At 36.8% G+C, this 20,811-nt stretch overlaps 1 protein-coding gene across 1 annotated transcript; it reads left to right on the top strand.

The window, feature by feature from the left end:
- The first annotated feature begins 814 nt into the window (after nucleotides 1-814).
- On the top strand, nucleotides 815-12,281 carry h3f3c (H3 histone, family 3C). Its single transcript, XM_057821319.1, has 4 exons — nucleotides 815-977; nucleotides 1,983-2,126; nucleotides 5,205-5,358; nucleotides 11,319-12,281. The coding sequence occupies exons 2-4, from the start codon at nucleotides 1,999-2,001 to the stop codon at nucleotides 11,445-11,447; spliced, it is 411 nt and encodes a 136-aa protein (XP_057677302.1). The 5' UTR covers nucleotides 815-977; nucleotides 1,983-1,998; the 3' UTR covers nucleotides 11,448-12,281.
- The last annotated feature ends 8,530 nt before the right edge of the window (nucleotides 12,282-20,811 follow it).

The raw sequence follows: 20,811 nt of genomic DNA on the forward strand, positions 1-20,811 counted from the left end.
ACTCTTTCAAAATAAACCACCACAACGCCACTTTAATTAAACGAATACTCGAAGCAACAAAATTTAATTCTAATATTTTTTTCCCCAATCTAATACTCGAGTTAATCGATTAATCGTTGGCGCACTAGTGCCAATACTTCTGTCCGGCCCATTTTTTGAGTTTTGTGTAAAATGATAATGATTTAATTTTTTCCCCATTCTCTTTTCTGTTTTTTCATTGCATGCAAAATCAATGAAGATATTACTACCAAAGCAGGGGTCCCAATACTTTTGGCCAGTACTGTAAATGCTCAATAATGTTGAGGTCTGGGGATTGTGCCATGTGCAGGCCATACGAGATGCTCAACTTCATTTGAATGTTCCTCATGCATTCTTTAACATATATGTTTAGTGATTATTTTTTGCACGTGTATCTGTACTTTTACATTTTAAAAAAGTACTTCATCCACCACTGCTTTAATTCTCATTTTCCTAATTTAAAATGGATTTGAAGTTTATCGCTGTCAATGGCAACGTAATAATAGATCAAAAAATCAAACGAGGAAAAATGTCCCCTGAGCATCAAAATTCTCAAGTCGTTTGTATAATCAGTAATGAATCACCCAGCCCGTTATTTAGGATTTTAGGTTACGCGTCCCAACATAAATCTTACATTTGACAATCCATGCTTCGAATTTGTTGACATTTCATGTACGCGAGCAAAGCTATTTTCCCAAATTTCCTCGGTTTTATTGAGCAAAACAATATTGCTTCCGTTAATATATCACCGGCGATAATAACAGCGTTTTTCGTGTTAGTTCATCGAGTGAAACGCTAATGTTTTGTTTACAATTGCTGGGTTGAGTTGCATTGTGGGAGACATGATTGACACGGGCGCCATTTTGCCTGCCTTCCATTGTGTGAGAGATAGTAAATATCTGACACTGCAACAACACGCTCCGCTTCTCTGCCAGGAAACAGCTCATTATTTACCATTGGTGAGTGAAATACAGTGATATTTTGCTCGTAAAACGATTTTGTGTGAAATTCGATGGCTTCACGTTTTACTGTGTGTTGGGATGTGGACAAATTTCGACGTTAAATATGAAGAGAAAAAGCAGTTCCCCCACCACAAGTGAGGAAACGGCTCAGCTTCTAAACGCCGATGTATTTTTTTATTTAATTTTTCCTACGGGCGATTTCTATGGAGCTGCTTTTCATCGTGTGTCGTTACACTCGACGTAATCGATACACACACATTTTGAATGTTTTGTTAAAATAATTAATTAGTCGTTACGGTCCTGCGTCTGGTTCGACGTGAGGAGTCTTCATCGTTTCTTAAGCGGCCATAAATCCTGCTCGAACGAAGAGTGATCAGTCGATGACTCCGCCCTTGTGGACCGTAAGCGAAAGCTGATTGGTTCTTGACAGCGAAAGCAAAAAACGCTGATTGGTTCTTGAACGCTAAAGCAAAATGCTGATTGGTTGGCTTCTGAGAATGTTCAGAATTGGGTTTACACAAAAAAAACGTTTATTGGACTACATAGCGAAATATAACTCAGTCCGAAACGGGCCGCGTAATGCATCGTGACGTTTAAAAAGTAGAATTGAACTATGACGATATAACATTGTGGTATAGACGGATAGATACCGTCACGGCCTTTAAAGCGTTGTCCAGTGTTTAAAAAAAAAATGAGGTTGCTATGTGACGTCATAGCAACTAAAGCTAAAATACATCTGGACCGTTGCCATAGCTTGTTGTTTGAACTAGCTAGTGTATTCAAAGTTGAATTCTTGAATTTTCAAGTTGTCAATAAACCAGTTTCTGTGAGTTTTTCTTCCCCACCATCTTAATTTTTCATTTTGTTTTGATAATACACCATCACTGTGTAAATGTAAAATTGCACATGGACATGTAATACAGTATGATGTATCATATTGATCTATATTGAATTAAACATGTCAACAAAGGAGCTAATTGATGTTTGATTGACTTCCTTTAGGTGATATTTTGTGGTCATGGCTCGTACCAAGCAAACTGCCCGTAAATCCACAGGAGGAAAAGCGCCTCGTAAGCAGCTGGCCACTAAAGCTGCTCGCAAAAGTGCCCCGTCCACTGGTGGCGTCAAAAAGCCCCATCGTTACAGGTAGGCACTTGGGGGGGATTGAGAAGTCGTGTTTTTCACAATTTTTGCTTGAATCCTACAGGGCTCACTAACACAACGATGTCATTTTTTATTTCATTGAAAAATTCCAAACAGAAAAAAAGTTACAGGGGGAAAAGTGTACTACTAATAGTCCCCATTACTTTTTGTGATCCAAATAAGGATGAAATATAATAGATTCTGAATGTTTTAAGCTATATCTCACTCATTTTTTTATAATCATTTTTTTTAGTACAAAATGTTTATGACATTTACTTGACATTTGACCTAATTAGGCACAATCCTTGACCCCTTACCAATCAAAATAAAGTTTCACAAAAAAGTCCATATTTTTGGTGTCAAATCATGTTACTTAACCTGTGACCTTACAGTGATTGACTTTTAACCAGTAGAATAGAATGGATTTCAAAACCATATATACAGTACATGCATACCCCTATTAGCCAATACGGCTAGGACGGCTAGGCATAAGGCATCATCATAGCAACTTCATATTTCATATACAAGTAATATATATTATATAGTTATATATATTATATAATATGTAATATAAAAAACAACCTAGCGGGTAAAAATCACATCTATATATAACTTTACATCATCCATTGTCACTTTGAAAAGTGCCCATGATTCAAATGTGACCTTAACTAACCTCATTGTTGTTGAAATTAGCATTGGTGGATCCACCACGTAGTCAGCATCAAAACAAGACCCTGACCTTGAATTGGGAGTAAACAAGGCTTGCCACAAGAGGGCATGCGCGGCTGCAATCACAAAAAGATGACAAATCCGGGGACGCCATTTTGTAGCTAGGGGCAGGTTTTAGCAAGTGCCCATTACGGGTAATGTTTATTATGTTGTAAGAGGATGACTATATGTAAGAAAGCGACCAGTCAGGCCAAACGGTAGATCATATTAAGCGGTTAAAAGAAATTGTGTGAAAAAGATAAGGTTTATAAAATGTTTTTATTTTAAAGTAGGTCTGCAGCTATCATTTTAGTAGTCAATAAATCTATCAAGTCTTTAGTTCGAATAACCGGGTTTTCAGATTAGGAACTTTTAATGCGTTGCATAATAAATTTCAGGAGTAAAACAAATGCTTGCTAAGAATGCACTTTCAAAAGAGCATGACATGCGAGTACAAAATAAAATTCCCAAGTGTTTTTTTAAATGATGCAGGATTGCAATTTCATTTAAAAATAAATTAAAATACCTCAGCCTAGCTACAAACTGTTTCAAAAATAAATGAACGACGATCTAAGTACAACAAAATAACAACTGGCTAACTTGCATAGCAAAAGTCCACTAGCTTAAATGCTATCAATTTTTTTCAATGCTCTTAACAAATCATTCAGACACACATTCCCACAAAAAACTGGGAAATACACCAATAAACTAAATTATAAATGCATTAAAAAAACAACCTTTTGTTGGTCTTAACAGGGAGCAGTTAGATTCAGCCATGTTAAATGAGTTAGGTCATATTCACTGCTACTAGAGGGCATCGTATCCACCCAAATCAATAAAACTAAATGCAAACCCTTTGAAAACAAATCATTACAACGCCACTCCTAATTATACGAATACTCGAAGCAGCAAAATTTCATTCCAAGCTTTTTTTCTAATCGAATTACTCAAGGTAATCGATTAATTCTTGCTGCAATATTTTTAAATATTAACTTATTGGCTGCCACTGACGGTGATAGGCATCCAATACATTTTGACTGGGTGGATCGCTTCCAGCCCCTTAGTCAAATATGATTGGGCGCCGTCTATCGCTGTCAATGGCAGTGATACATGATCGCATAATGTCAGCCTTCCACCTCCGTAAAGGTGGCCCGCCATCAGATGCAAATTTATGTTAAAATGTCATTCATTTTTGCTGAAAATATTTTCGTTTGTGCCATAACTTTTAAGATATCAACAATTCTTTTATAGGTCACTGAGGTCGACCAGCCCCCCATTTTGATTAAAAATGGTATCAATCGTTTTTGCTGGTTTGTGATGAAAAAAATTTCGTTTTTTGCTGCTACAGTTTTTTCGGTATTGAGATATTAGTTTTGAGTAATGACGTCAATTGCAGCGACTTTGTCGTGGCTGACGAAGCGTCTAAACTCCTCAATAACAGAGGGTTGTCACAACAACTAGCGCAAATGTAGCACAGACGAATGGCACCCCTTTGGGTCAATTTTGCAGGAAATGGGGGCTTGAAATATTAATTTCCAGTGATGACGTGATTCGTATAGTATAAGGTTCACCTTCAATGAATGGCCTATTTTACAACTTTGCATATATAATAGGGCTGCAGCTATCGAATATTTTAGTAGTCGATTAACCGATGGACTAGTTAGTTCGAATAATCGAGTAATCGGATAAGGAACACGAAAAATTAAATTACCTGAGTTGAGCTTCAAATGGTATAAATTTTTTTAAAGAAATGAGGATCTATGTGCAACAAAAGAACAATTGGCTAACTTACACAGAAAAAGTCCGCTACCTTAAGTGCTATAAAATGCTAAAGTTTTTTTTTTTTTTTTTTTTTTTTTTTTTTTCAAAAAACTGCTAAATATACCTATAAACTCAATTACGGATGCATTAAAAAAACATTAGCTCAAACAAAAACTTAGCTTATGTTAGTCTTAACTCGGAGCAGTTGGATTCAGCCATGTGAAAATAGGCAGACCAGATGGCAGTGTATCCACCCTAATCAATGAAACTAAATGCAAACACTTTCAAAATAAACCATTACAACGGCACTTTAATTAAACGAATACTCGAAGCAACAAAATTCGGAAAAAAAAATTTTTAATCGAATACTCGAGTTACTCGATTAATCATTGCAGCACTAATAAATAAAGTGCACGGCATTATAAGGCGCAATAGTAGTAGTGGTTGGGGTTATGTTGTGCATCCACTAGATGGAGCTGCGTTAAAGGGAATGTCATGCCATGATGAATTGATATTGATCCATATGTAAGGTGCACCGTTGGCTTTTGAGAAAATTGAAGGCTTTTAGGTGCGCCTCATAGTGCGTAAACACTGTTTGGTATCATCATTCAGGCCCGGCACCGTAGCTCTGAGAGAGATTCGTCGGTACCAGAAGTCCACAGAACTGCTGATCCGTAAGCTGCCCTTCCAACGCTTGGTCAGGGAGATTGCTCAGGACTTCAAGACCGACTTGCGTTTTCAGAGCGCCGCCATCGGTGCTCTGCAGGTGCGTTTTGTGCACATGCGCGACATGATTTTACATTTTTAACGTTTTTTTCTGTATGCACATGGGTTAATGACAGAAATCTGTCAGCAGGAAAGGCTGTGGGTGGTAATACGTGAGGGAATAGGGGCCAAGCATTAGTGATTGTTACAGTTGTTTTTGAATCATGTAGTTTGTATATTACTGTATTTTAGCGACCATACGGCGCTCCGTATTAAAAGGTGCAGGCTCATTTTCAGGTGATATTTTTGTATTTAACACATAGCAAATCGCTCACACGTAACTCCACAAAGTGTAGCTCTAAACTTCATTAAAATGCATACACAAACATATACAGTCCTGTGAAAATAATTACGACACCACATTAAATATTCAGTTGTTCACCTATCAATGTCTGATCTTGTTTGTCTTTATCTCTGGAAAAGAAAGTGATTTAATAGCAGGTAAACAACAAAAATTATCATTGTTTTACTCATGAAACCAATTTTATCAACAAAAATGCATATTCTACCTGAGGAAAAAGTTGGACACCCTACAACCTAATAGCTAGTATTACCCCCTTTGGCTGAAATAACTTTTACCAGTCATCTACCAGTCTTTAACATCAGTCTGAAGAAAGTTTGCCCCACTCCTCAATGCAGAACACTTTCAACAGTGACTGATTGTTGAAGTGAGTGAAAACACTATGGTGAGATCAAAGGAGCTGTCTGAGGCCTTCAGAAAGAAGATTGTTGATGGCTAATGAGTCTGGTAAGGGATTTCAAAAGATCTCAAAAGAATATAAAATCAGCCATTCCACTGTCCGGAAAAAACTGTACAAGTTGAGGACATTCAAAACAACTGCCTAGGTCTGGCCGTCCAAGCAAGTTCACCCTGAGAGCAGACCGCAAGATGCTAAAAGAAGTCTCCAAAAACCCTAAAATGTCATCACGGGACCTACAGCAGGCTCTTGCTACTGTTGATGTGAAAGTCCATGCCTTTAACAATCAGAAAGAGACTTCACAAGTTTACCCTTCATGGGAGGTGTGCAATGAAGAAACCTCTTCTCTCCAAGAAGAACATAAAGGCCAGACTGAAGTTTGCCAGAGTGAATGTAGACAAAGAACAACACTAATGAACTAATATTCTTTGGACAGATGAATGTAAAATTGGAATCATTGTACACCAGAACAGGGACATGTTTAGTGTAAAACCCAATACAGCATTCCAGGAAAGGAACCTCATACAAACTGTGAAGCATGGAGGTTAAATGGAAGTGTCATGGTTTAGGGATCCTTTGCTGCAGCAGGACCTGGCCACCTCCCCATCATAGATTGCACCATGAATTTAATCGTGAATCAGAGAGTGCTTGAGGAACATATGAGATCATCTGTGAAAAAATTAAAGCTGAAGCGAAACTGGACCCTGCAACATGACAATGACCCAAAACATACCAGTAAATCCACCAAGGACTGGCTGAAAAGGAAGAAATGGAGAGTCCTGGAATGGCCGAGTCAAAGCCCAGATCTTGATCCCATTGAGATTCTGTGGGGTGACTTGAAATGGGCTGTACATGCAAGAAACCCCTCAAACATCTCACAGCTGAAAGTATTCTGCGTTGAGGAGGGGGGCAAACTTTCTTCAGACCAATGTCAAAGACTGGTAGATGGCTATAACACCATTTACCATTACAAAAAGCGTCTCACTGAAGTTATTTCAGCCAAAGGGGGTAAAACTAGCTATTAGATGGTAGGGTGTCCTAACCTTTTCCTCAGTTAGAATATGCATTTTTGTTGATAAATTTGGTTTCATGAGTAAAACAATGTTAATTTCTGTTTTTTTCCTGCTATTAAATAACTTTCTTTTCAAGAGATAAAGAAAAACAAGATCAGACATTGCTAAGTGTGTTCACTTCCTTAATAAAGAGCTGAAAATTTCATGGGGTGTCCTATTTTTTTTCATATGAATGTATTAGCTGAAGCAATTTACAGCCATATGTGGCCCAAACCAGAGTGCAGCTATCCTTTATCCATGTGAGACATCTGAGTGCTCCTGTATGAAAGCATTATTTAATGGCTGTCCAGCCAGACCCAATGCTGCCGCCAGAGGGCAGTGTATCCTCCACCATTAAACAAAATACAATACTTTTGGATTTTTTGGATAGTTATTTTAATTTTTAAAGGGATCATTTCAACTTGCTTGGAAATTTGGGTTGCTTCGCCAGGGTAGGAACGGAACTCGTTTGTAACCTGGGGACTTCCTGTCCTGGGCTAAAGCAATATTGTATATTGTCTCTTGCCAAGATACACGGCTGGCCAAAAGTATTGGCATCCCTACAATTCTGTCAGATATTGCTCGATTTCTCCCAGAAAATGATTGCAATTACAAATGCTTTGGTAGTAATATCTTCATTTTTTTTGCTTGCAATGAAAAAATACAAAAGAATGGAAGAAAAAAATTAAATCATAATCATTTACAGAAAACTCCAAAAAACGGCCAGACAAAATAACTGTGAACGACCGCTTCTATTATCCATCAATGAGTTTCTTACAATGCTCTGCTGGAATTTTAGACCATTCTTCTTTGGCCAACTGCTCCAGGTCTCTGAGATTTGAAGGGTGCCATTTTCAGATCTATCCTCAGGTTTTCTATGGAATTCATGTCTGGACTCATTGCTGGCCACTTTAGAAATCTCCATTGCTTTCTCTCATACCATTTTCTAGTGCTTTTTGAAGTGAGATTGAGGTCATTGTCCTGCTGGAAGACCCATGTCCTCTGAGGGAGACCCAGCTTTCTCACGCTGGGCCCTTTACACTTAATGATGACACTGCGCACGGTAGACACAGGAACATTAAGGTCTTTGGAGATGGACTTTTAGCCTGGAGATTGCCCATGCTTCCTCAAAAGGTGTTCCAAAAATCGATTTTTAGGCATGTTTTGTCATATCTGTTTTTTTGGCGTGCCCGTTCAGACTGCCTTTGTCCATTGAGACTAGAGCTGTCCCGACTAGTTGACATAGTCGACGTCATCGATGACGTAAATCCGTCGACGAGCACAACATCCCGTCGACGGTTAATGAAGGGTTAAAAAAATATATGTGTGGAAAGTTCAGAATGTTGGATGCTCTGTATGCAAGCGGGGAAAGCGGCACAAAGCCAGAAAAAAAAGCGCACCAGTGTCCAAAACACTGACTTATTTCAAAGAAACAAAGGAGGGTACAGGCTTCTGTCCTGTCTCTTCAATGCCAAGCTTGGCTGCACGTCGGCCGTGAATAAACACCAAGCGCCGTCACCCAGTTTGTAATTTTTTTTTGTCTTTTCATTTTTTGTACACCGGAGGGTGCTGTCGCCTTACTAAATAATGATGTTTCATTGACAATGGTGGGACTATAAGTGCTATTAGTATTGTTCTTAATGCTAATTGAAAGGTTTATTTCATGTTATGGTTTATTTTATGGTATAGAAAATTATATAAGGTTAGAAGGTCATAAACATATACAGTATATACAGTGATTGCACTCAAGGGAGAGATTGTCAATGGTAAGGTAATAATAATAATAATAATAATAAGGTAATTTAAGGTAAAGGCAATTCATATAGGCAATTCATTGATATATAAAAAGGTTTCAAAGGAAAAAGGTGAAAAGTTTTTGTTAATTCCTAATTGTGTTGTTTTATTTGTGTGCACCATAGCTCTTACGGTGTGTTTACATCAAGGATGGAATAAAAGTTGTAATCCATCAGTGTAAGAGACCATCTTTCCAATCAGGATGCTACACTAGTTAAATTCTTTCAGCATTTGAAGTCATTGTTTATTTGTGATTTACTATTGTTATTTACGTGTTTATTTGTACTTTAATAAATAATTTAAGTGTTCCAATATATTTTTTGTGAATTGATAAGCGTCAACAAAAATTTCATTGTTAAATTAGTAAAAAAAAAAAAAAATTTTTTTTTAATTATTTTTTTAATTATTAGATTAGTCGACTAATCGTAAAAATAGTCGGCTGACTAATCGGGAGAAAATTAGTCGTTTGGGACAGCCCTAATTGAGACCATTTAAGTCAGACATGTCCAAAGTTCGGCCCGGGGGCCAAATGTGGCCCGTGGTCAAATTTCATCCGGCCCCCAGCCTCTGTCATAAGATCAATAACATCTGGCAGGCACACAGACTTAATAAATTGGTCAGAAAATGAAGTAGCTTAAATACTAAATGCTGCTCCTCATTTACCCACTAAAAGGCAGCAGTACTCTAAGCAACATTACCCCGTGTGACCCTTGACTTTCAATTTTCTAAAATGGCGACAATCAGCAACAACAAAATGAAAGTTGATTGCGTGTGACGGCCAACGCTTCAAGCATAGGTGGAAATTGGACTATTTTTTTCACTAAAATACGCAACATTTGTGTCTGCCTCATTTGCAAAGAGATAGTCGCTGTTTTTAGAGAAGTCAATGTGAGGCGATATTACCAAACAAGACACGCTGACATGTACGACAAGAAGCAACTTGAAGCTAGTTTAATTTCACAGCAGCAGTATTTTGCAAGAGCCCGAGAGTCGAAAGAGAACGCCACAAAGGCTAGTTGCAAGATTGTTGAAATTATTAATTCAAAAAAATTATAAAGTAAATGTGACACACAGAATGGCTTGCTAAAATTTGCTTGAATATATTGTTCTACGTAAAGGACGTCAGCCAAGGTCGGCCCCCCACATTTTTACCACACCAAATCTGGCCTTCTTTGCAAAAAGTTTGGACACCCCTGATTTAAGTATTACGCATGCGGACAAATTCGCAGTTCGACACGCGCTGAACAAGAAGACCCGCATGCGCAGAAGCATCAAAACAAATGGCCACACATGCTGGCTGTCATCCGTCATTCCAGGGATATCATATTTTGCTTTTCAAAAAAAGGACACATAACAGACATAAATAACCCCCGTTTATTCCAAGTTTATATGGATCGATAGCATACACGCAGTCTGTCCGTGCATGTCACACATACATATGGGCAGTTTGCCCTGCCTCGCGGCCGTGTAAACAATGTTGAAATATTGCTCATATAGAGCAGAGAGAAAACTGATCATTCTCAGGCTTATCCTCAATCCATTTTTATTTTTCATGACTGTTGTCAAGCCCGGCCTTTCCCCAAAAGCTGTGTTCAATGCAAGCTAGGCGCTAAAAATGCACAGCAACACCACTACTGTAGCGTCTCTCTCGCTATTTGATGACGTAATTGCTACACGAATTCCGATTTGTGAGACTGGACAGTACAGACCGCCGCGATAACCGTGATCGTCAATACCGTGACCATTGTTCAATAATCGAATCGTAGCACCCTGAATCATAATCGAATCGTGGGCTGCCCAAGATGGCACATCCCTAGCTTCCTCACAATTTTGCTTCTCAAGTCCTCATACAGTTCTTTGGTCCTCTTTCTTTTCTCCATGCTCAATGTGATGCACACAAGGACACGGGGCAGAGGATGAGTCAACTTTAATCCATTTTAACTGGCTGCAAGTGTGATTTAGTTATTGCCACCACTTGTTTTGTGCCACAGGTAAGTAACAGGTGCTGGTAATTACACAAATTAGAGGAGCATCACATGATTTTTCAAAGGGTGCCAATACTTTTGTCCGGCCGATTTTTGGAGTTTTTTTTTTTTTTTTTTGGTCCATTCTCTTTTGTGTTTTTTTTCCAATGCAAGCAAAATAAATGAAGATATTACTACCAAAGCATTTGTAATTCCAATTATTTTCTGGGAGAAATTGAGCATTATCTGACAGAATCGTGAGGGTGCCAATACTTTTGGCCAGTGTATGTGCTAGTCTCCCAAGCCACGTTTTTAGCTCGTCATCATCGATGAAATATTTTTATCAACATTGTTGATGCAAACAACAGTGAGTCTCAGGAATGGCGGGGGAAAAAACAGAAAAGTTCCAGTCAAATAATAATTTTTCACTTTCATCCATGTCTGTGTATGCAGGAGGCCAGCGAGGCATACTTGGTGGGACTATTTGAAGACACCAACCTGTGCGCCATCCACGCCAAGCGCGTCACCATTATGCCCAAGGACATCCAGCTGGCGCGCCGAATCCGTGGAGAGCGTGCTTAGAAAGCGTCTTTTCCTTTTTTTTTTCTTTCTTTACCTATCCTCACTCCCCCTTCCCCCAGCTTCACAGTAGACTTTTAAGAGGTAGAATTATCTTGATGTCTGGTCTCTGAGGTTTCTTATCGTCTTCGCCGATTGTTTTCGGGTACCTTTTATCGTGCGCATACAAGGTGTTGCGGATCAGACGAGCATTGGCACGCGCGTTCAACCATGCTGAGGATTCCCGGGTCGTAGCAAAGGGGCTAGTCTGCTTAAGGGGAGCCGCAACTTCCACAGCAGGGTGCTATTAAAACTAGCCCCGACACTTCCGCCCCGTTCGATCCCCTCTCGTTGCCCTATGCGGGCAGTCGATTTATGTGCACTTGCGAACTCTGTTCTTCTCAACCAGCTGTAATCAAGCAAAAAAAAAAAAAAAAAAAGGTAATATGATTATTGTGCATACCTTGTCTATTTGTCACAATCTTCCACTTCCATAGTCAACGCATGAAAAATACGGTGAAGGCTTGTTATTTTTTTACAGTGACGTTTTAGAAATCACAGTTGTAATTACAAATCGCAGCCACAGAGGGGCGGTGTTTCACTAGTAGCTGCCCGTTAGTTAAATCTTGTTTTTGTGGCTTTTTTTTTTTTTTTTTTTTTGCAACATCAATTGACATTCTCATTGCTGGCGTCTCTGGGCTTCTTTGTCCTTTTTCTTCAAATTTGTAATACTATAAACTCATTGCTTTCTTTTATATTTTGGGTAAATGTTCAAGATTTTCAAATGTATGAATAAGCTGATCTTTGTATTTTCCAAATTTCTCATATTATGGTAGCATTAAATAGATGTTAAAAAGACCCAAGTTGTTTGTTTGTTTTGTTTTGTTTTTTTTAAGCATTTTTCATCCCGCTGTGAATCGAAATGAGTTTTTAACTAGTAGACGTTCAATCCGTTCAGGACCAGAGGTGTGAAAAGTACCCAAAATTTTTACTCAAGTGGAGCGTTACTTCAAAATAATATTATTCAAGTAAGAGTAAAAGTCATCCAAAAGATGAACTCAAGTACAAGTAAAAAGTATTTGGTGAAAAGAACTCAGTAATGAGTGACATTGTAAGTAACAGTAACTGCTTATGATGTTAGATTTTCTTTTTTAACAATATTTTTTTTTCTCAGCAAAATGTTATCTATATGAACTGTTATTATTATACTGTACTATAACCTATGACATAACCGCATTAAGCCAAAGAAATACAAAAAAAAAAAATCCCCAAAAATCATTAAATTCCAGCATCATTCGCTGAAAAAACATGAACTTTCTAGTGGAGAAAATAATACCTAGTTCGAATAGTGAATAGTTCCTTTATGATTCCTATTATGAAATTAAATGGATCATATTTCCGGTTTTCTGTGGTCAATCGGTATAATGGAGTCACGTGATTATTGTAGCGACGTCTCATTGATGAAACTGGTAGCGCCACTGTTAACATCGCTGGCAAAGAAGAAAAAAAAGTAAAATTAATATGTAGAATGAAGAAAAAACTGGTAGAACTACTGTTAGCATCGCTGGCAAAAAGAAAAGAAAAATCTAATATGTAGAATGAAGAGAAAAATGTCGCGACTCTAGTGTAGCCCAAAGTAGCGGAGTACGTAGCGTTTTTCTTCACAAATCTCAAGTAAAAGTATGGCTTCGTAAAACTACTTTTAGAAGTACATTCTTTTCAAAAAGTTACTCGAGTAAATGTAATGGAGTAAATGTAATGTGTTACTAGCATAAGCGGATTTTAAGGGTGGACAGGCCCCTCTGGTGGCTGAAAAGTGTCATTGCATGTAATTGAATTCCCTATATAAGTTGTAAAAGCAATAAAACTGCAACAAAAATGAATGAAATGAACACACACAAAAAATTATAATGGGTCAAAATTATTTTGCGAACAGATCATATGACTAGCAACTTATTTGCTTTGCATATAATTTTTAAAAAAATTAGGGCAGGGCAATTTTATTTTTCAAATGATTTTTTTCTTTGATTAAAAATATTGTTTTGATTGAAGCAACTTCTTTTGGGATTAAACGATTTAGACACAAATGTCCTACCCATAATATGGCCCAAACACAAAAAGGATTGTTTCAATCACAGAAAACTATTTCAATGAAAAATTAAGTGTTTAAATGCAAATTTTTCAATCTCAAAATATTTTTTCGCATTCAAAAACTTTCTATTAATTATTTTATTTTATTTTATTTTTTATTGAAGTGATTTTTCTTTTAGAAAAAAATGTTTTTTTTAAAGCAACTTATTTTTTGATTGAAAAATAAAGACAAAAATGTCCTAGCCAAAATGTGGCCCAAACACAAATCAACGTTACTTCAATAAAAAAAAAACACACACACAAAAAAAAAATCAAAGAAAAATAGCTTTCACATGCATTTTTTTTTAAGTTTCAAAATTTTTGCATTCATTTTTTTTTTTTTTTTTTAATTGAAGCGACTTTTTTTTATGTTGAAAATATATATTTTGATTGAAGCAACTATTTTTTAATTGAAGCAATTTTTGGGGGGGGGATTGAATAATAAAGACACAAATCTACCTCCATATGGTTCCGCCCAGGGGATACAATTTTTGACTGGGGTAACTACATTGGCACGACACCGGCGGGTGTACCATATTCAATGGATGACGATCTTGCCAAAAAGTATTGCCTAAGCAGCCTGATTTAGAATTCCCCTCAAGAATGATGGCAAACAAAAAACGCTCATTGTCAATTTATTATTATAAATATTCTTGTAAGTTCATTTTATTGCTGACACTGCGTTCCGGGGTCATCAACATGTTGTGCCCCCCTGGCCCAAAAGTCAAACTCCGCCTATGGTCACTACTCATCTCTGGTAAGGAAGGACATAAAATGGGGTGGTTATTTTTTTTTTTTTCCCTAATAAAATTGGAAGCTTCAAAAAGTCATAGTAAGAGCATATGACGGAATTTTTATGCCATTTATTTGCAATAAGTACAGTATATTAAAACCAAATTGAGCGTTCCTGGTTTCCCGCCTCAACCCCAAAAGCTAGTTAGAAACAATGCCCTCTAGTGGATATAATCCGACACGAGCCAATGCACTAAAGTCCAAATATATTATAAATAATATCTTTTTAAGCGTATGAAACATTCAAAATATGGAAAAAACGAATAAGGGTGGGCCATACCTGTATTAATTGATTTCACAACAAACTAGTATCACTGTATCTTTTGCAATATTTATGTACACATTTTGTCGTTCATAGTTAAAGTGATGCTTTTGTGGTTTCCAGTTAGCAAACATGCTACCTTGAAGTTTTTTTTGTTTTTTTTTCTGATCTTTATTCACAGCAAAAACAAATATACAAACATGGAGTGAACGATACACACATTAAGCAAATTAATGGGAAAAAATAATTTAATAAAGTAATAAAAGGGTCAGGGTTATTCTCAACACAAGCTGTATTTATTTGTTTATTTATATATTTATTTATTTTTCATTTATTTGTCCTTATAGCCTTGGGTTTCCAAGAGAAACTTAAATCATCCAATAAAGAAAACAGTTGCAACCTACCGAATAACTTCAAATGACGTTTTTTTTTTTATTTTTAATTATTTTATTTTATTATTTTTTTTTAAAAAAAATACTGATTCATATAAAAAATCACCAGCAGGTGGCAGTGATACCTTGGTTTAGATGAGAATCTGGATTTCGAGATTTTTATTCCAATAAATCTGCCTTTTAAAAGGCTCATGATAGAAAATTGAGGCCCCTTTAATTAAAAGGAAACGTGTATGACCTATTTGTTTGATAAAAACAAAAGAGATGCAATTGGAGTTATCTAACGATTGTTGGTGAGAAAAGGAAGTTCGAATAAATATAACAAAATATATCCACATAATGTTGCGTATTGCCTATTACGGACAGCATCTTATTTAACAATAGAAAATACTTTACAAATCATTGCAGTCAGGACAGGAAAATGTATTGAAATGATAATAAAACACATTTAAACGGGGTGGGGGGAAACACGTGCAATAACATAAATGGGATTGCAACAGGAACATGAATAAATGTACTGTATGTAGCTAAACTGAAAATTTATAACGTCTTAAATCTAGTCAATAATTTTCTTCATCTTGTTTTGAGTGTTAAAGACGAGTTAAAAGAATAATGCGTCAGATTATTCCACTTGTTTTAAGTAAATATTACTATTTGTTCTTATTAAACCCATAAATCTAAAAGGTGGGCATTTTTCACCAAAATCAAGAAAATTCTGCTTTCAAATAATGTTTTGAACATTATCCACATTTGAACATTGAATTAAGAATATTTCTGACATTTCAAAGCTTTTTAAAAATTATTTTAAGCAATGAATTAGTAAATAAGTTTATTTTCAGATAGCTACTTTTCTTGTTTCAGGAAATCTGTGTAAAATTTACTTTAAGCACTAGCAGATAATTTCGCTCATTTTCCGCTCAGATTTACATTGAAAACAAGGTGATTTAACTACTTTTAGGGAGGTCTGTTTTTGCAGTGTACATATTCATTTCTTTACAATTTTGAAATGAGAATTAATTACCGACCCACACTTTTTATTTATTTCAACTCTCTCAATATCACATCTAACTCAGTCAACAAACATACAAACATAACAAAATATAGAGTTTAACATTTGAATACAACTTCTTGTCTTTTGACTCACAGTAATAATTGATTTCCTCTTAAACCGATACTACCTTTAATGATCTGCTGAAATCATGAGGAGTTATTGACATTTTCCCTGTAATTTTTGAAAAGCACAAAATTATTGATCAAATAAAAGCAAATAAAATGTTTGGGCAAATACGGATGAAAAAATAAAAGTAGTACTATGACGTGGGTAATGACACGTTACATTTAGTCTGTTACATTTACATGAGTAACTTTTGGAGAAGAACGGTACTTGTTTTACCTTACCTTACTTTTTTACTTGTGTAGATTTGTGAAGAAGAAACTACCCTTACTTCACTACTTTGTGCAACACTAGACTCCTTACATTTTTCCTCATTATTCTAGATTTTACTTTGTTTTTGCCAGAGATGCTTACAGTGGCTCTACCAGTTTCACCAATGAGACATCGCAAGAATAATTACAAGGCTCCATTACATAAGCGGAGTTTCAGGGGGGCCAGGCCCCCCTGGTGGCCAAAAAGTGTCATTGCATGTAATTGACTTTCTTATATATATAAAAGTTGCAAAGCAAGACAACAAACAACAAAAATGAATGAAATGAACAAAACAAAACAAAACGATATTTTTCTAATAGCTAAAAATTATTTTTCGAACAGATCATGTGAATAGCACCTTAGACGGTCATTTGCTTTGCATATTATTTTCCAAAAACAAAACAAAAAATAGCGGAGGGCAATTTTGTTTTTCAAATGATTTTTTTTCTTTGAGTGAAAATATATTTTTTTGATTGAAGCAACTTTTTAGGTGATTGAATGATTTAGACACAAATGTCCTACCCATAATATGGCCCAAATACAAAAAGGATTGCTCAAATCAAAGAAAACTTTTTTAAATGAAAAATTAAGTGTCCTAATGCAAATTTTTGAGTCTCAAATATTTTTTCGCATTCAAATTTTTTTTTCTTTTATTGAATTTTTTGTTTTTTTGATTGAAGTGATTTAATATATTTTTTTTGTATGAAGCAACTTATTTTTTGATTGAGCAATAAAGACAGAAATGTCCCAGCCAAAATGACGCCCAAACACAAAACAACATTACTTCAATTAAAAGGTTGCTTCAATCAAAAAAAAAAATCAAATAAAAATAGCTTTCAAATGCATTGTTTTTAGTGTCAAATGTATTTTTGCATTCAAACACTTTTTTTTGGATTGACGTGACTTTTTTTTTCATTGAAAATATATATTTTGATTGAAGCAACTTTTTTTTTTTTTTGATTGAAGCAACTTTTTTTTTTTTTTTTTTTTGGATCGAATAATGAAGACACAAGACCGAAATCGACCTCCACGTGGCTCCGCCCAGAGGATACAATTTTTGACTGAGGTAACTACATTGGCACGACACCGGTGGACATACCATATTTAATGGATGGTGATCTTGGCGAAAAGTATAGCTGTCCTGCCAGCAGCCTGATTTAGAATTCCCCTCAAGACCGATGGGAAACAAAATAACGCTAATTTTCAACTTATTATTATAAATATTCTTGTAAGTTAATTTTATTGCTGACACTGTGTTTCCGGGTCATCAACATGTTGTGCCCCCCCCCCCCCCCCCGCCCCAAAAGTCAAACTCCGCCTATGCTCCATTATACCAATCAAATTTAACATGACCACACACAAGCTTGGAGTCCGAGGTCCTATGATCACGCCGCCCTGTTCAATCACGTGGTGTTCTTAAAACGCCGTAAAAAATAAACTATTTGGCATAGAGCGCTGCTGTCAACATGATTTGAAAGAGCGTATTTCAACCTCTCTCCCAGTTTATATTCGGCACCGATAGACCATGGAAAAACGGAGATATGATTGTTTTCATTTCTTGGTCGTAAATATGTTTTCTCCATCAGATGGCAGCCGTGCTCTTTGGACGGGTAATGTTTTGTTTCTGCAGATTTTTCTTGTCGAAATTAGATGACGTTTGTAGGGCTGCATCTATCGATTATTTAATTAATCGATTAACGTATCGATTAAGTAGTTCGAATAATTGAGCAAACGGATCAACAAACATTTAATGCGTTGGAAAGTACATTTTAGGAGATAACATTTATTTTGACTTGCCAAGATTTCACTATCAAAAGAGCATTAAATGTAAAAACAAAATACAATTAAATGTTTTTTTAAACTATGTAGAATTGCACTTTTATTTCACAAGAGCAATAAATGCATTTAAAAATAAAATACCTGAGTTTAGCCTCAAACAGTGTAAAAAAAAAATGCCAGACATCCCAGGAATCTGACTGAACTACAGCAGTTTTGGGGAGAAGATTAGTCCTGATCGATGTGCCAGACTGATCTGCAGCTACAGGAAGCGTCTGGTTGAAGTTATTGCTGCCAAAGGAAGGGGCCACAAAATATTAAATGTGATGGTTCATTTACTTATTTTTTCTGCTTCTGTCATTGTTTTCATACTATCCTCATCAAAATATGAAAACCTATAAATGTTTGGGTGGTTTTAGTTAAAGCAGACACTGTTTTTTCATCTGTCTGATTTTGACAAAGATCAGATCACATTTGATGGTGATGTTATGTAGAAATGTGAGAAATTCCAAAAGGTTCAGATACTTTTTCATCCTACTGTATTTTCGTTATCGTCATTGTTGATGAAAACAACACTGGCTAAAATATTATTTTCCTAAATTGTTGCCCATTTGGAATAAATACACAACGGTGTCATGTGATTTTATTTCATTTAATGTACATTTTGGGGTTACTGCTAGCTACAGTGGGGCAAATAAGTATTTAGTCAACCACTAATTGTGCAAGTTCTCCCACTTGAAAAGATTAGAGAGGCCTGTAATTGCCAACATGGGTAAACTTCAACCATAAGACAGAATGTGGGGAAAAAAACAGAAAATCACATTGTTTGATTTTTTAAAGAATTTATTTGCAAATTATGGTGGAAAGTAAGTATTTGGTCAATACCAAAGTTCATCTCAATACTTTTTTAGGTACCCTTTGTTGGCAATAACGGAGGCCAAACGTTTTCTGTAACTCTTCACAAGCTTTTCACACACTGTTGCTGGTATTTTGGCCCATTCCTCCATGCAGATCTCCTCTAGAGCAGTGATGTTTTGGGGCTGTCGTCGGGCAACACAGACTTTCAACTCCCTCCACAGATTTTCTATGGGGTTGGGATCTGGAGACTGGCTAGGCCACTCCAGGACCTTGAAATGCTTCTTACGAAGCCACTCCTTTGTTGCCCTGGCTGTGTGTTTGGGATCATTGTCATCCTGAAAGACCCAGCCATGTCTCATCTTCAATGCCCTTGCTGATGGAAGGAGATTTTCACTCAAAATCTCTCGATACATGGCCCCATTCATTCTTCCCTTTACACAGATCAGTCGTCCTGGTCCCGTTGCAGAAAAACAGCCCCAAAGCATGATGTTTCCACCCCCATGCTTCACAGTGGGTATGGTTTTCTTCGGATGCAATTCAGTATTCTTTCTCCTCCAAACACGAGAACCTGTGTTTCTACCAAAAAGTTTATTTTGGTTTCATCTAACCATATCACATTCTCCCAGTCCTCTTCTGGATCATCCAAATGCTCTCTAGCGAACTGCAGATGGGCCTGGACATGTACTTTCTTCACCAGGGGGGACACATCTGGCAGTGCAGGGTTTGAGTCCCTGGCGGCACATTGTGTTACTGATAGTAGCCTTTGTTACTGCGGTCCCAGCTCTCTGTATGTCATTCACTAGGTCCCCCCTTGTGGTTCTGGGATTTATGCTCACCGTTCTTGTTATCATTTTGACGCCACGGGGTGAGATCTTGCATGGGGCCCCAGATCGAGGGAGATTATCAGTGGTCTTGTATGTCTTCCATTTTCTAATAATTGCTCCCATAGTTGATTTCTTTACATCAAGCGTTTTACCTATTGCAGATTCAGTCTTCCCAGTCTGGTGCAGGTCTACAATTTTGTCTCTGGTGTCCTTCGACAGCTCTTTCCTCTTGGCCATAGTGGAGTTTGGAGTGTGATTGACTGAGGTTGTGGACAGGTGTCTTTTATACCGATAATGAGTTAAAACAGGTGCCATTAATACAGGTAACGAGTGGAGCCTCGTTAGACCTCGGTAGAAGAAGTTAGACCTCTTTGACAGCCAGAAATATTGCTTGTTTGTAGGTGACCAAATACTTATTTTCCACTCTAATTAATAAATAAATTCTTTAAAAATCAAACAATGTGATTTTCTGTTTTTTTTCCCCACATTCTGTCTCTCATAGTTGAGGTTTACCCATGTTGACAATTACAGGCCTCTGTAATCTTTTCAAGTAGGAGAACTTGCACAATTGGTGGTTGACTGAATACTTATTTGCCCCACTGTATGTTCGTATTACCAATTTTAAGGTATACTGTGGTATGAGACGTCACGGTTTCAAACCACAATTTTTTTCCCGAAATACCGTCCCTACAGTATTAGCTTTTTATTTTTTTCATGTCCCATGAGAAATCCTTACATGCAAGTGCAAGGCTCAACCCTCCCCCACCAGTTTGTTGCTCAGTGTCAGTGAATCAGCTGTGCTACATGATGGCTGAAGGAGGTGAAATGTTTTACCCCATCGAAGAAAATGAAAGCACTGGTATGGGTATACTTCGGCTACAGAAAATTTAAAGGATGGAGCGGCTTAGAGGAGGAGGGCCAGTCGACA

This window comes from Corythoichthys intestinalis, chromosome 18 (genome assembly GCF_030265065.1).
Source record: "Corythoichthys intestinalis isolate RoL2023-P3 chromosome 18, ASM3026506v1, whole genome shotgun sequence".
Classification (NCBI taxonomy): domain Eukaryota; kingdom Metazoa; phylum Chordata; class Actinopteri; order Syngnathiformes; family Syngnathidae; genus Corythoichthys; species Corythoichthys intestinalis.